We start from the raw sequence: 15983 nt of genomic DNA, 5'->3' as shown, positions 1-15983 counted from the left end.
ACAGCAATTGCAGTTTTGTGCATCACTTTTGCAGTTCATTTTGGTCCATCCAAAAGCTTTTTTTTTTCAGTCGCTTTGGAGCATTTCTCAAATCATCCTTAATATTTGCAAAAAAGTATGTGCATTTTTCAAAACAATTCGTACAAACAGCTCCACACAATGGATTGATTACCTGCAAAAGCCTGTAACGTACTCAAAATCTTTAGTTCATCTCTCAAAAGTAAGTATTTATGTCAATGAACATATCAGTGCCATCAGAATGAAAAGTACTTGTGCCATTGTTCACAAACAAGATAGTCAAAATGCTTAGTCATGTTGTCAATATAACAGTGCACTTTGTTAGTATTACTTACAGTTTTTCTCAATTGCTTTGGCACATTTTTCCGAAACAATCTTAACATTCTCTAAACCGTGAGTGCAAATGTCACAACTGCTTGCTGGAACGATAGAATTCCCAGTTACACTTTTACTAGTGGTCTGACCAAAAAAAAATAAAACACACACACATTACAGTGTCATTGTGATATAGAAAAGGAAAAAGAAATATGGGCACAAAGATGAAAATAAAAAAAATTAGAAAGTCCATTGTCAGAATGTGTAACTCTTGTGTTGTCCTCTGTCTATACATTATATGCTTTCCAACTGAAGATTCATGAGATGCACCTTTGAGGTATTTCAGAGAAATGGTTTATCATTAGCTGATCTACATTCTCTTCATTAGTGAAAATCAAGATTCACTTGCACAATTCATGCCAAATTTACAAAAAGTCTAATAATAATGTGTAAGAAATGTGCTTGACAGTTTATGACAACTAGATGAACCATTTTGCATTTACTGACTTATACGATGAACTAAAGACTAGATGTTTTGAGGGGTAAGACTATTGCACAGAAAACTATATAATACATTTTGAGCAAAATTACATTAGCAACTGATAATGTAGCAAACCGAAGATAAATGTACATAATCAATTGCATGAATGTACCAAAGCAATCGCAACTTGTTCAAAAGAATGAGAAACTGCTTTTATGATGTGTACAAATGACTAGATGATGTGGAGGTTGAACAAGTAGTTTTGAGAATTTCATTTCTGATTTGAGAAATGCACCATAACGACTGAGAAAAACTGTATAACTCATATGTTTACTTGCAGAATTGGACATTACAAAATCTGTATGTTTGGCAGTCATTTAATATTTATCTGCTGAAGTCTACCTTTTAATGAATGTGTTAATATTAATGAATAAATTAGTTCATAAATTGATATAGTATACTTGTAATTTACTTGGATCTTATGCTCATTTAGAGCATTCATTAATTGATGGTTATGAAATTGGCTTCTGTACTCAGTGTGTTCTGCCATCTAGTGTGTACTCTGTGTCACTGCATAATGGAAGATCTTTGCAATCTTCCTCATTGCGACTCACACATTTGATTCTTATTTTGCTTCCTTGATCCTTTTTACAAATCATAGACAAGTCATGCCTCTTAATCCTTGTATGGTGGAGGATGGATTTGCCTTGCATACTAGTTAATGGACTTAGTAATTCAAGAAACTGTTTATTCCTGCTGATCTTAGTCAAGTAGATCACTTCGTTTTAACTGATGTTGCCTAAAGGTCAAGTGAAGCCAGAGGCAAAATAAACCCTGACTGTTTCATAGCTTTGCACTATTTCTTGCTGTTAAAGGAATGCACACAGAAACATTACTACAACTAACAGACTTTATTCAAAGTTAAATATTGTTAGTTGCACAAAGAAACCTGTATATTGTGTACAAGTCTTGAAAGAGGGTAAGCTGTCATCTATCCATCACAGATCATCATGATCCTCGTGTTCATCCTTGAGCAGGATCTTGGCTTTCATCATGTTCTCTGCCACTGCGAACAAAGAAAGATATAGGCAAGGGACATGACTAACTAATGACCGTAGTAAATCAAATATTCATTTTCAACATTAGCACATTGACATGCATATAAAGCAGTGAATGTGTTGAGTGTGAATAAACAAATGAACAGCTGGGTTCTGCTGGGAGTCAGAAAGAGCTTGAGTCTGACAATATAGAGCTGGAGCCTCTCAGCGGAGCTCATTAGACAGAAAGACACTCACAGAAGTCTGTGTCGCTCGACTCGTACGTGTACATTCGGTTGGCGTATTTTCCAGCAATGTCAGCTCGCACAGTTAGTGACGGATCTGGGTGGAAGAGGAGAAGAGTGAATCTCACGAAAACCCAAAAATAATTCAAATGATATTTTACATAGAGAATATGAAACCAAGGCTACCAGATTTTAAAGGCAGTGCAACAAAGAGGCCTACTAATATGATATGTAAATACTTTAAAGTGTAAACATTAGATATAATAATATACCATAACATAACATAACAACATAACATAACATAATATAATATAATAGTTACAATGTCAAAAGTTTGGCATAATTAAGATTTGTTTATTGATTTTGAAAGAAGTCTCTTATGCACACCAAGGCTGCATTTATTTGATCAAAAATAGTAAAAACAGTAAAATTGTGAAATATTATTACAGTTAAAAAGAACTCTTTTCTGTTTTGAATATGTTTTCAAATGTAATTTATTCCTGTGATGCAAAGCTGAATTTTCAGCAGACATTACTCCAGTTTTTAGTCACATGATGCTTCAGAAATCATTCTAACCAATGCTGAATCCTTAATATTTTTTGTTTACACCATGATGCATTTTTTTCAGGATTCTTTGATGAATATAAACTTATGCATTTATTATAAATAAAAATCGGTAGCACGTTACAATTAGGTTTCATTTGTTAACATTAGTTAACTACATTCATTAACATTAACTAACAATGAAAAATACTTCTAAAGCATTTATTAATCTTTGTTAATGTTGATTCCAACATTTACTAATACATATTTAAATGTATTTAAACATTGTATCTATTCATGATACAACATAAGCTAACAATGAACAGTTATATTTTTTTAACTAACGTTAACAAAGATGAATAAATACTCCTGTAACAATGTATTGCTCATTGTTAGTTAATGTTAGCTAATGCATTAAATATAGTTTACAAATGGAACCTTATTATAAAGTGTAACCAAATCTTTTCCAACATTATAAATGTCTTTTTAATTAAACGTGTCCTAGTTAAATAAAAGACATTAATTTCTTTCATTTGACACCAAAGACTGGAGTAATGGTTGAAGATTCAATTTTGCCATCATAGAAATAAATTACATTTTAAAATGATTTATTATAAAAGACAGCTATTTTAAATTGTAATACTATTTTGCAATAGTAAAATATATGCATCAAATAAATGCAGCTTTGGTAAGCATTATAGTCTTCCTTCAAAATCAATAAAAATCTGAATTATTTCAAACTTTTATTTTTGCTTCAGAAGTTTTGCTTACTTTCCTAATGACACCACAATATTTATTGCTTCTGCTATTGAAAACCCATTAATTACAGAGTTCCGATTATGCAATATTATCTGTTAATCCCAACTTGGTAAATCATTACATTGAACTGTTTAACAGGAAATATGTGAAAACTCACCAACAAACAAGATCCTGGGGACATAGAAGCCATCAGGGGCCAAGTTAGTATCGGTGGTCTCATGCTGAAAATCACAATCACAGGATTCATTAGCTTGTTCTTGCAGTTTCAGATGCATTTCTCACTTCAATGTCTGCTGAATATTTGACAATATTTGTACTTTTATATAATAATAATAATTGTACCACTAAATTGAGCATGATGAAATCTGATTTGGCCAGCCTTTGAATAGTTTGATGTTCAACAAAAGCCTTTTTCAGAGCTAAAAGAAAGCAAAGAGAGCACAGAAAGAGATTAATACATTGGCATGCAATAGCATTTTATGCAAACATGCAATTCAAATCAAACACCGTTACTTTCGGATTGTGATTTAAAACTGGGGTTTGAAAAACATTGTAGAAAATGTAAAAATAAATAAAAAATTAATAAATTGATTAAAATTAATGAAAAATTGATTATAATTGACTAAACTGAATATTTTCTAAATAATATTTAAATAAATAAATATATTTACATTTAATCATTTAATCTTCGTTTATTTGTTTGTTTGTTTTTTACAAGAAAATATATAGTTTCCTTTTAAAATGTGATGGATTATGATTTCGGGGATCAATGGCATCGAAAAGATTGAAAACCCCTGATTTAAAGGAACAGTGCACCTGTTACTTTACTATACGGGTTTGAACCTGTTACTTTTGGGTGAACTATTTATTTAAACACTCTAACTTGGATCAATGACACAAATAATTCATCTATACATTTTTTTATTTTTCATTACAGATCGTGATGCAGAATGCAAAAGATGCAAACCTTTACTGTGCGGACAATCCTCCAAATGATGAATGATCATCAGGGGCTTCTTACTATGATAAAACAGATATTGAAAATCTGATCACATAACACACAAGTGAGAATGGCATTTAATGTGATTGCACCTTAAGGTACCTGTCAACCGCTTTAGACAGTCCTTCTTCATATGTCTGAACCCAGGTAATGTCATCGCCCCAACCTGAAAGAAATGTAGACATTTTTCAGTGATCAATTTTCCATTGCATAAGATCAAAATGGACTTATTTGGGTCTGTTTATGCGTATGCAATTCACTGATACCTCTTGATAGAGTTTGGATTGTCTTTTTTTTCCTTTGAGTAGAGACATCACAGAACACAAGAAACAAAAGTAATACGCAGATTATCCAGTGCTGCATGATTATAGTATGTGTTATGTGTCCTGAGAAAAAAAGAGAGGATAAAAAGGGAAGTCAGACGTGACTAATGCTCTGTTTTATTCTCTGTTTTTAAGGTTGGGTCCACCTACTGACATTGCATGACATTCTGTTAAATAGATGACAGGAGCTGTTAAACTGGACAAACGTGCTTGTGAAACTTTGTTCTGACAGCAACGAGTGACAAATGTTCACCTGACTATTACAGGGCATTTTAATTTGAGAAACTTAACAGTTTTATCATTTAACTTACATAACTTAACTTATTTAACTTATGAGAAGTACGATCAGTAATTTTACATACAAATAATGTACACATGCCTTGTCCTGAATAAAATGCAATTACAAACTGAAAGTAAAGTTTTTATTTGATATTCTAATAATAACTACAGTTATTCTGCAGTCTCTAAAACAACATACTTTTCATGCTGGCAAGTTTGGAATGAAATGCAAAAGAAACTCAAGCATGTCAAATGAGAGTGATGTGAAACTAAGTTCTCAGTGCAACCAAACAAACCAACCAGCCTTTATATATGGATAATAAATTCAGATTCAGATCAATTCTTAAATAATTCCAAGAAATGACGAAAATAGCAAGTAAAAGAGAGCCTACCGGGAGTGAAACAGGTGAACCAGATTTACTGTCCCTCTCTCTAAGTCGCCAGCAACTATTACGTTGTATGTCAGGCATTTTTATAGTATGTGTAACCTCCCAAACAGGTTTTAGCCAATCCCAGAACCTCAATGGACATCTACTGTATAGTATAAACAGATTTTTTCATCTGAAGATCTCTGTGGTTTCTTAAGTCATTTCATTATAGAAAATATTCATTGCCACATGTTGTTTTACTCTTCCAGGAGTGAGCTTTGAAATCACATATGCACACAGTTATGCAACAACCTCAGCAACATGTCAGTTTTAGGTGGAGTGCTGTATACTTATTCATTAACCTCTATCTGTATTTTTGTGATTTGAGGTTATTAATATTGGAGGCCCAGTGCTATCAGTTTTAAAAGTATTGATCTCAGTATCTAAAGACTTGCTAGCTGAGACAAGTATCTTTGTTTGTTTGTTTGAATCTGTTTTATTTAGTTATTTATCTATTTTATAATTTTTCTCTAAACATGTCTATAGACCCCCTAAAACTCTCTTTTGGCCATCAGTTGCCTATGTGAGCAAATTACAATTACAAATCAGAAAAGTGTTTTGTTTTATTTATTTATTTATTTGTTTATTATTTTTACAATTTGTTTTATTTTAAAATTATTATTATTATTATTATTATTATTATCTTTTCATATTGTCATTTTTAACTAATGTATTCATTAATAATTATTTCAAAATAATATAATGCATTCTTTAATCTAATCTGTATATCTTTATATTTTCGTTATTTGTTATATCATGTATTTGCTTCTTTATAAAGTAACTGATTAATTTAAATCTTATTTATTTAAATCTCTTTCCTTATTTATTTATTTTTACAAAGTGTTTAATTAATTGATTGATTGATTAATTAATTAATTCATTTATTTCTATTTGTTTTGGTTACTTTTTTGTACATTTACTATTAAAATGATAACCTTTCTATATTGTTAATATTAACTAAGGCATACAAAACAAATATGAGTACATTAGTTAAAAATAATATTATCTGGATTCTGTAATCTAATCTGTATTTCTTTTTATATTTTAGTTATTTGTTATATTGAGTATTTGCGTCTTATTAAATTAATTTAAATAAAAAATAATTAATTTTAAAAAATATATATATATATTTTTAATTAATTTAAATTAATTATTTAGTTATTTTTTACAAAGTTTTATTTTTAGAATTATAAAATTATATATTTTTTTCATTTAATTTTGTTTTGGTTCATTTTTTTGTACATTTACTATTAAAATTATAACTTTCAATATTGTTATTATTAACTAATGCATAAATAAGCAAATATTTATGAATATATTAGTTAAAAAATAATATCTGGATTCTGTAATCTAATCTGTATCTTTTGGTTTTTTAATTATAATGTATTTGTTTCTTTGTTTCATCCGGTCGGTCTGTGCAGGTAAAAAAGATGTTTGTTCCAGTTGGTCTGGAACATGAAGATCTGACATAAGTTTGGACAGCTACAGTGTTCTACTGTTGTTTGTTGTTGTCATGGACACCTGTAGCCCTTGACGAGCGCCTAGGTTCCGCGCAAGCGCAGAATCCGCACAGCGGAGGATTGTGGGATAGAAAGCTATCGCCAGGGCAACAGCAGAGTTTAGCGAGCGGAAATCTGCTGCTAGCAGAACAGTAACGGCGATTAATTATTAAAGAAACATCTTTTACACCAAATACCGTTTCAGTTTGTTGCCATGAACGAATCTGTAGCCAAAAAGACCCAGGAGACTCTGGGAAAAGTGATCAAAAAGCCTCCTCTGACAGAAAAGCTGCTCAGCAAACCGCCGTTTCGATACCTGCACGATATCTTCAGTGAGGTGAGTTACTTAAAACATTATTCTTATGACATAAGTGCTGTTTTATTTCGTTCACCGTCTACATATTTACCTTTACACGCTTTAAATCCAGTTTATAGATCTCAAAAACGCTAGCCTGCTAATGTAGCCGGCGCATAGTCTTCAAAATATGACAGATAAATCTCAATATATGTTTGCCTGATGGGTAAATATCTCATATTAGCTGTAGTATTTGAATGGCTAGAGCTTTGCTTTAGTTTCAGGGTTTAGATGTTGGTGTTTTGATGGTGGCTAGTAAGCTAATATATATACTAATACAATAACTGTTAAAACACTTTCAGCAATATCATCTTTCTTCTGTCTGGGTTTTGCAGTCTAGGTGTTCATGTAGATGATTTTGACATTCATGATGGGATATAGGCTACAATCTCAATCTAATGGCAGAAAATAGAAAAAAAAAAAATATTGGCAATTTTTTGTGCTGTTGATTTTGTAATTAGGAGTATATTCCCTGAATAAACGACAACAGTTGCCAACAAACACTAGTATCACTAGTATTGTTCATTTTTAAAAATTTCACACTGTTAAATACCACACACTATACAAATTAAAATAGAAATGCAATGATAATGATTAATAATAATAATTTAATTTCATTTATTTATTTTTGTTTGTTTATCTAATGCCATTTATATGCCACTAATGCCATTTTATGCAGAAATTCATATACATACACAATTTATATATGCCAAAATTAATTTCTAGTATTTAATCAAAAGCCAAGGTGTTAAGATCATCAGAAACATCAATTCTGTCAGGTGTGTCCAAACCTTTGGTCGTACAGGTGAGTTGGTTATAGACCGTATTAGGTAAAGGAAGAGGACAGTTAAGGATATGTGGGTGTGATTGTGTCCAGGGATAGGCCCAAGGTTTGTAAGCTCAGCTAAGATTAGCTAGACCGTCAGTCCACTGTATGCATACTCTATACACCTCTTGAGTTATGCTTGTCAAAGTGTAATGTTGTGTTAAATCTAGGCCTGTCACGATAACACATTTTTGTTGTGCGATATATTGCCCCAGAAATAATTGCGATAAGCGATATTATTGTCATTTTAAAGACCATTTTATGCCACTGAATATATAATCATAATGTAACAGCATAATAATGCAAGAAGGCCTACACACTTTCAAATGACAACAAACTTTTAATTCTTAAGAATATTTAGATCATGGAAATTAGGTATCAAAATATTAGAAACCTTAAAAAACTTGAATAAATAGTAAATAAACATTTTCTAACAAAAAGTGCAGAGTAACAAGTAGAAAAAAAGAAAAATGCACAAAGAACTTGTATGGAGATTCTTTCATCTACAGATTTTTCCCTGACCTTCTTTTCTCTGTAAATGAAGGGTGCACACTATTGCTGAAAAACAGAATCACTACTCAGCAGTCAGATGTCCGTATGCACAAAGGCACAGATCCTTAAACAAGATCATATCTGCAGATGAAACTTTGCTTGTAGAAGCATTTTTTACATTTGAACTAGCACCTCATGACTACACCACGTTATGTACGAGAAGCTGCAAAACACACCGGCGCAAGTGGAATGTACAAAACATGACATTAATTTTTAAGTAAATAAATGGGCGATATATTGCGTCACGAAAAATTATTGAGGTCATGTACATATATTGCGCGATAAGTCGATATATTGATTATTGCGACAGGCCTAGTTAAATCACGTTTTGTTTTCATCCTAAATATTTTGTCAATTATTTCTCCATCATTATATGTTGTCATTAATGTGAACAGTTTACAAAAGTGATGATAACTTTGTAGTGCTTTGAGTTGCTGCCTACGTAGCGTGTTCCAAATCAATCACTTATGAGGTTCTATTTCAGTTTAAATGCTCTTAGAAGGCCGTGGACAACAAGGCAGTCTTTATATTTTTGGATTAAAAATTTGGCTGCAAAATCTTGTTTTCCCATTTTTTAGGTAATACGTACCACAGGCTTTATGAAAGGACTTTATGGAGAAGCAGATATGAAGTCAGATAATGTGAAGGTAAGTTACCAATAAAAAATTGTCAACTTTTAGAGGAATGTTCAGGTGCACAGTTTTTGTAAGTTATTTTTGGCTGGCTCTTCTTCATCCCAGTGGTCATGTTTGATATACACTACCGTTCAAAAGTATGGGGTCAGTAAGATATTTTTTAAAGAAATTGATACTTTTATTGATCAAGGATTCATTTAATTGATCAAAAGTGACAGTCAAGATGTTTATAATGTTACAAAAGATTTCTGTTTCAAATAAATGCTGTTTTGTTTTGTTTTTTGAACTTGAACTTGAACAATTCATCAAAGAACACAGAAAAAAACATGTCATGGTTTCCACAAACATATTAAACATACAAACTACAGCCGTGGCCAAAAGTTTTGAGAATGACACAAATATAAATTTTCCCAAAGTCTGCTGCCTCGGTTTTTATGATGGCAATTTGCATATACTCCAGAATGTTATGAAGAGTGATCAGATGAATTGCAATTAATTGCAGAGTCCCTCTTTGCCATGAAAATTAAGTTAATCCCAAAAACATTTCCACTGCATTTTAGCCTTGCCACAAAAGGACCAGCTGACATCATGTAAGTGATTCTCTCATTAAAGGGGTCATATGATGTTGCTAAAAAAGAACATTATTTCGTGTATTTGGTGTAGGGATGTAACGATTAACTGCGAGCCGGTTGAAATTATCATAGCTTTGCACAAAAAGGGATTCACAGGCAAGGATAATGCTGCTAGTAAGATTGCACCTAAATCAATCATTTATCGGATCATCAAGAACTTCAAGGGTGAGAGGTTCAATTGCTGTGAAGAAGGCTTCAGGGCACCCAAGTCCAGCGAGCGCCAGGACCGTCTCCTAAAGTCTTGTCCGGAGAAGAAAAGGTGAGCGCTACCATCAGTCCTGTGTCATGCCAACAGTAAAGCATCCTGAGACCATTCATGTGTGGGGTTGCTTCTCAGCCAAGGGAGTGGGCTCACTCACAATTTTGCCTAAGAACACAGCCATGAATAAAGAATGGTACAAAAACATCCTCTGAGAGCAACTTCTCCCAACCATCCAAGAACAGTTTGGTAAGGAACAATGCTTTTTTCAGCATGCTGGAGCACCTTGCCATAAGGCAAAAGTGATAACTAAGTGGCTCGGGGAACAAAACATCGAAATTTTGGGTCCATGACCAGGAAACTCCCCAGACCTTAATCCCGTTGAGAACTTGTGGTCAATCCTCAAGAGGCGGGTGGACAAACAAAAACCCACAAATTCTGACAAATTCCAAGCATTTATTATGCAAGAATAGGCTGCCATCAGTCAGGATGTGGCCCAGAACTTGATTGACAGCATGCCAGGGTGAATTGTAGAGGCCTTGGAAAAAGAAGGGTCTTTGCATAAACTTATTGTAATTGTCAATAAAAACCTTTGACAGTTATGAAATTCTTGTAATTATACTTCAATATACCATAGTAACATCTGACAAAAAGATCTAAAAACACTGTAGCAGCAGACTTTGTGAAAATTCATATTTGTCATTCTCAAAACTTTTGGCCACGGCTGTACTTTTAACATTAATTATAAGGAATAAATTACATTTAAAAATAAATTAAATTGTAATCATATTTCACAGTATTACTGTTTTTGCTGTATTTTTATTTAAGTAAATGCAGAGACTTCATACATTAAAAAATCTTACAAGCCTAAACGTTTTAACAGTATAATCATATTTTGTCAAAGCTTGAATCATATTTGTCAAAGCTGTAATTTATTCGTGTAAAACTTATTTTAACAAGGGGAAAAATTACTGAGTGCACCTTTAAGAAGAATTTTAGGCTATATATGTGTGCATATGTAAATGTGCAAACTAGACACTTATTTCTTGCTTATTACAGTACTACCTTACAATCATATGACAGTTTTATGTTCCTTGCCAATTAATCCACCTTCTTGGCAGTGATACATCATGTTACAGTTGACCTCTTGTATCTACCGGATCTTCTGCCTCATTAAGTGTTCTTGGATTCTATAGCCACGATATCTCAGACTTCCACTCTGCTGTGTTTTTTTTTTGCTGTTAAGGTGTTGACATTGATCAGATAACCAAGTGTAACTCGACTCTCCATTTAATTAGCGTGCCAAAGTCCCACGTCGTGGTGAGTCATGAGATGTGATAAATCTCCCTGTTAAAAGATCCGTGCCTTTAACTAGCTTTACTTGGATCAGTATCAGTGACCCTGTAAGAGATGCAGGTTACTAGCTCACCACAGCACTCTGTGCAAAGTGAGGAGTTCATGTCTGATCCTTCTCCAAACGTGGGGCAGTCTGAAAGAGCTCTGGCCTTTGATGTCCCAGCATGCATAATAAATGACCTCCCCACACCTGTGCGAAACAGGACGGCCTGACGGTATACCATGACATTATAATGTTTTGATAGCACCACAGTTTGAACACTTTCAGGGGAATCTATCTACAGATAGCTTACGTATAGCTGTCTTTACATGATAACTGGGACAGAGGGAAGTATTTTGATACCAAAAATTACATAGAAAATACACCTATTTTTTAACAATCATAATAATTATATTATATAGTTGTATATAAATGTATAATTTATGCTGATTTAAAATAAAAAATAATTGTGAATTACATTGTATAGCATTAAGGAATTTCACCATTGAGATTAATGGGAATTAAATGCTCAAACTGTTCAGTGTCTGGACCCATTATGCTTAAGAAAGTATAGAGGGAAAACTTGCTTTAATGTCATAAGGCATACAATCTTAATGGCCCTAAAATGTGCTTCAATTTATGCAAAATCTCTTTCTTTTTTTGTGTTGAAATGCATGTGACATGAATATGTTTTCATCAAATTTGCATGTTAGAATGATTTCTGAAGGATCACGAGACACTGAAGACTGGAGTAATGATGCTGAGAATGTAATTTAGCTGTCACAGGAATAAATAATGTTTTCAAATATATTGAACTATATATTAAATTGTAATAATATTTCACAATATTATTGTTTTTACTGTAAAATTTACTTAATTGTCATAATGCATGAAGTCATGAATGCATCTTAATCATCCTAAAATGAGCTTAATTTAATGCAAATAGATTTTTTAAATTTTGTGTTGCAATGTATGTGACATGTTTTCTTAAAATACGCCTGATTTTAGTGATTAGCTTTATGAAACATTCCTATCACATGGATATTGTGTAGCCAGTAGTTGGATATTAAACACTGCTGAGTGTGTAAAATCATAACAGATCACATCAGCATACAGGTTGTACTGCCGCTGGGACCTCATTAGGAACCTCATGAAGTATGAAAGCATTAAATGACAATATGGACAGTTGCAATTTATCATAACCAGCAAAGCAGAAATACAGAAAAAGAGGGTTTAATGGAGTGGACACATCATCAAGCTGCTGGTTATGATGTATCTACTGTTGTCTTCAAAGCATCAGGATAACTTTAGGTTCTTTGTGTAGAGTGCAATTAAGCCTAAACCTAAAATAACTCGGCTATACCAAAATAAAAAAACATTTGGTGGTGACCAAAATGATGAAGCTTCTTCTGTTCTTTTAGTTTAATTCTTATTAGAAAAACATTATTTTCTTGACTTAACATGTTTATGCAACATTTAGTCAGGAAATCTGATACTGATATTCTGTCGGAAAGTTCTAAACATGTCCAAGTGACACACGTTTTATAAAGTATTTACAGAATGAGACAGACACCACAAATGATTTACATAAATAGATAAAGTTACAGATCATCTTGATTTTTCAGTTGTTACTTTAAAGTGTGTTATTGTTCTATTCTATTTGTTAAATCTTTTACAAATGTATGCAAATGCAACATCACAGTCTGCATTGATGATTGGAGCCTCAAAAAAAAAAAAAAAAAAGCTTGGTACAGAAAGTTTGGGGTCTGTAAGATTTTTTAAAAAATGTTTTTGAAAGAAATCTCTTCTGCTCACCAAGGCTGTATTCATTTGATGAAAAATACAGCAAAACAGTAATACTGTGAAATATTATTACAATGTTTTCTATTTTAATATATTTCAAATGTAGTTTATTGCTGTGATGGCAAAGCTCAATTTTCAGCAGCCATTACTTTAGTCTTCAGTGTCATATGATCCTTCAGAATTCATTCTGATGCTAATTTGGTGATCACTGATCATAAAACATTTCTTATTTTTATCAGCAATTGGGCTGCTTAATATTTTTGTGGAAACTTGATACATTTTCTTCAGGATTATTTTGTTAATAGAAAGTTCAAAAGAACAGCATTTATTTGAAGTAGAAATATTTAGTATTTGTAACATTACAAATCTCTTTTATTGTCACTTTAATGTTCAGTTTTATGTTCAGCTTTAATGGTCAGTTTAATGCATTCATGCCGCATAAAAGTATTTATTTCTTTAAAAAAAAATCTTACTAACCCTAAAGATTTTCTTTTAAAAATTAGTGTATTTCCTGTATCTTTTCAAATGTATAGAATTGTTAATATATAAGATTATTTATTATATTATTATTATATTATTATTTGGCCCAATAATGCTCAGCTTTGTAGAAGTTAATAATGTTTTTATCGCATTAATGAAAGTAAATTGCAGTTTCAACTACTCTTTTCTCTTCATGTCCCCTTCAGGACAAAGACTCAAAAATAGTGTTCCTTCAGAAGGCCATCGATGTGGTGATACTGGTTAGCGGAGAGCCCTTGGCTGCTAAACCCGCTCGAATCGTAGCCGGACACGAACCAGAGAAGACCAACGAGCTGCTGCAGGTCATTGCTAAGTGCTGTCTCAACAAGGTCAGTCCTGCGATTTAAAGACCACTCAGCTACTACTGTATTGCAGGATTCGCTCAAAGCCATTTAACTAGTGAATGACTCAAGACTAATGATGTCCAAGCAGGGGGTAATTTATAAACGTATTCATTTAATTGCACCCTTGAGCTTTTCTGAAGGTTAAGGAGCGATGGAACATCGCCAGCAGCGTTATCAGGGGAACCCACTGATGCCTGCAGGGCAAAGAGCAGGTGCGAAACATTGAGCTGAATGACAGCTCTGCTGCTGCTCTACAGCACATTGGGATATGTTATAGGTTGCAAGATAAAAAGACATGAGAGCGCCACAGTGGTGAAAGTTGCTGGATAGCTAAAGATTATAGGGGTGACCCAGGTACTGGAAAATCGACAATCCTGCTCTGTCACCTTAGAGAGTTTGAGCAAAACATTTGACCTTTTATTGCTTCAGAAGCAATAAGTCTAAGTCTTCAGAAGTCAAATGATAGCTTTCTGTGAAGAACAGACAGAAAGTCATTTTTCACTGACAATCTTTTCATGTCCCCAGCTCTCAAATCTCTTATGCATTTGTGAACAGCATATTGAACAATTTTTTGGCATTGGAATCAATATTAAAATAAATTAACCCTTACATTTAGTTTGTGCTGTGGATATAAATTATACATAAATTGTACATACATTGTATGTTTTGTTGAGGGGAGGTGCTGTTCATTTTTAGTTTTAGACCTGGAGGACAATAAAATAAAATTGGGTGGGGGAAAAAATCCCATTGACTTGAGCCAATAAGCAAAAGTAAATCAACACATTCATCAAAAGTATTGTTTGTGTTATCTAAAACTTTTTAATTCATTGTTGTTAATTGAAAAAAAAGAAGCTGAAATTAAATAAAATATAAACATTAGATGGAAAAAAAAAACTTAAGCCTGGCTCACACTACAGGATTTTTAGCCCGATTTAGCCCCGATTTTCCCCTCCCGAGAATCGGAGCAAAAAGCTTGTCGAGCACCTCGATCGGTCCCGATGTTCGGCGCGGATTATCTGGTAATGTGAGGCGTTCACCGATCGAATCTTGCACCTCCCGATCTGCTCCGATCAAACATGTTTGTTATGCTGGCTGCACACTAGAGGATTTTAAAGGGGTCATATGATGTTGCTAAAAAGAATATTATTTTGTGTATTTGGTGTAATGAAATGTGTTTCTGCGGTTTAAGGTTAAAAAAACACATTATTTTCTACATACTGTACATTATTGTTTCTCCTCTATGCCCCGCCTTTCTGAAACGCATCGATTTTTACAAAGCTCATCGGTCTGAAAAGCGAGGTGTGCTGTGATTGGCCAGCTATCCAGTGCATTGTGATTGGCCGAATACCTCAAGCGTGTGACGGAAATGTTACGCCCCTTACCATACTGTGATGCGGTGTCCCGGCCAGAGCGACGAGACAAAAACATTAAAACCCATTATAAACTAGGGCTGTGTATCACCAGCAAAGTCACGATACGATACGTATCACGATACAGAGGCCGCGGTACGATACGTACATACATACTTACATATATTTAAAAAATCATTTACATTGCTGGTAGGATCATTGCACAAATTAACACACTCTCTACGATAAAAAAAAAAAAAAATTAGAAGAGTTCTAGACTAACGTGCTGTCTTCACTATATCTAATGCACACACGCTCAAGGCTGATTTATACTCAACGTGTCCGCAAGTTCGCTTTGAGTGCGCGCGACGTCATTTCGCGTGGCGGTGTGCACGACATTTTTTGTAACTTTCCGCGCAGCTCCGCTTCCGAAGATGCACGAGTTCAAAGCGACTCTAGCCGAACATGCACGTCTGTGCCAGCATTTGTGTGAAACAGAAGCAGTT

At 33.4% G+C, this 15983-nt stretch overlaps 2 protein-coding genes across 4 annotated transcripts in view; one reads left to right on the top strand and one right to left on the bottom strand.

The window, feature by feature from the left end:
* Window positions 1-1716: 1716 nt before the first annotated feature.
* LOC107692342 (anterior gradient protein 3-like) lies at window positions 1717-5440 on the bottom strand. Of its 2 annotated transcripts, none has more exons than XM_016491339.1 (8): window positions 5397-5440; window positions 4665-4785; window positions 4501-4564; window positions 4366-4418; window positions 3741-3817; window positions 3556-3619; window positions 2110-2193; window positions 1717-1880 (listed from the first exon to the last, which is right to left on the bottom strand). In XM_016491339.1, exons 2-8 carry the CDS (start codon window positions 4759-4761, stop codon window positions 1813-1815), a joined length of 507 nt encoding a protein of 168 aa, XP_016346825.1. In that variant the 5' UTR covers window positions 4762-4785; window positions 5397-5440; the 3' UTR covers window positions 1717-1812. The 2 variants fall into 2 exon arrangements, with proteins under 2 accessions (XP_016346825.1, XP_016346816.1); XM_016491330.1 differs by having other exon boundaries at window positions 4665-4784; window positions 5393-5438.
* A 1561-nt stretch (window positions 5441-7001) lies between these two features.
* LOC107692305 (TRAF3-interacting protein 1-like) overlaps window positions 7002-15983 on the top strand; it is a 30988-nt gene continuing 22006 nt past the window's right edge. For both annotated transcript variants that reach the window (XM_016491293.1, XM_016491299.1), the window contains exons 1-3: window positions 7002-7264; window positions 9239-9307; window positions 13952-14113. In XM_016491293.1, coding sequence (XP_016346779.1) covers window positions 7142-7264; window positions 9239-9307; window positions 13952-14113 — 354 coding nt within the window. In that variant the 5' untranslated portion in view covers window positions 7002-7141. The remainder of the gene's footprint in view (window positions 7265-9238; window positions 9308-13951; window positions 14114-15983) is intronic.

The sequence above is a fragment of the Sinocyclocheilus anshuiensis genome, unplaced genomic scaffold, assembly GCF_001515605.1.
Source record: "Sinocyclocheilus anshuiensis isolate Anshui unplaced genomic scaffold, SAMN03320099.WGS_v1.1 scaffold1002, whole genome shotgun sequence".
Lineage (NCBI taxonomy): Eukaryota > Metazoa > Chordata > Actinopteri > Cypriniformes > Cyprinidae > Sinocyclocheilus > Sinocyclocheilus anshuiensis.
Note: the sequence above shows the minus strand (reverse complement) of the source record. Positions and strands in the feature narration are given on the sequence as shown.

What these genes read in the sequence shown, in the direction of transcription:
- LOC107692342 (XM_016491339.1), bottom strand. Translation starts at nt 4,761, where the DNA reads ATGCAGCACTGGATAATCTGCGTATTACTTTTGTTTCTTGTGTTCTGT. An exon ending in GGATTGTCCGCACAGTAAAG is followed by an intron (nt 3,818 to 4,365) that starts GTTTGCATCTTT and finishes GCTTTCTTTTAG; the next exon opens with CTCTGAAAAAGGCTTTTGTT. An exon ending in TCATCATGCTCAATTTAGTG is followed by an intron (nt 3,620 to 3,740) that starts GTACAATTATTA and finishes TGTGATTTTCAG; the next exon opens with CATGAGACCACCGATACTAA.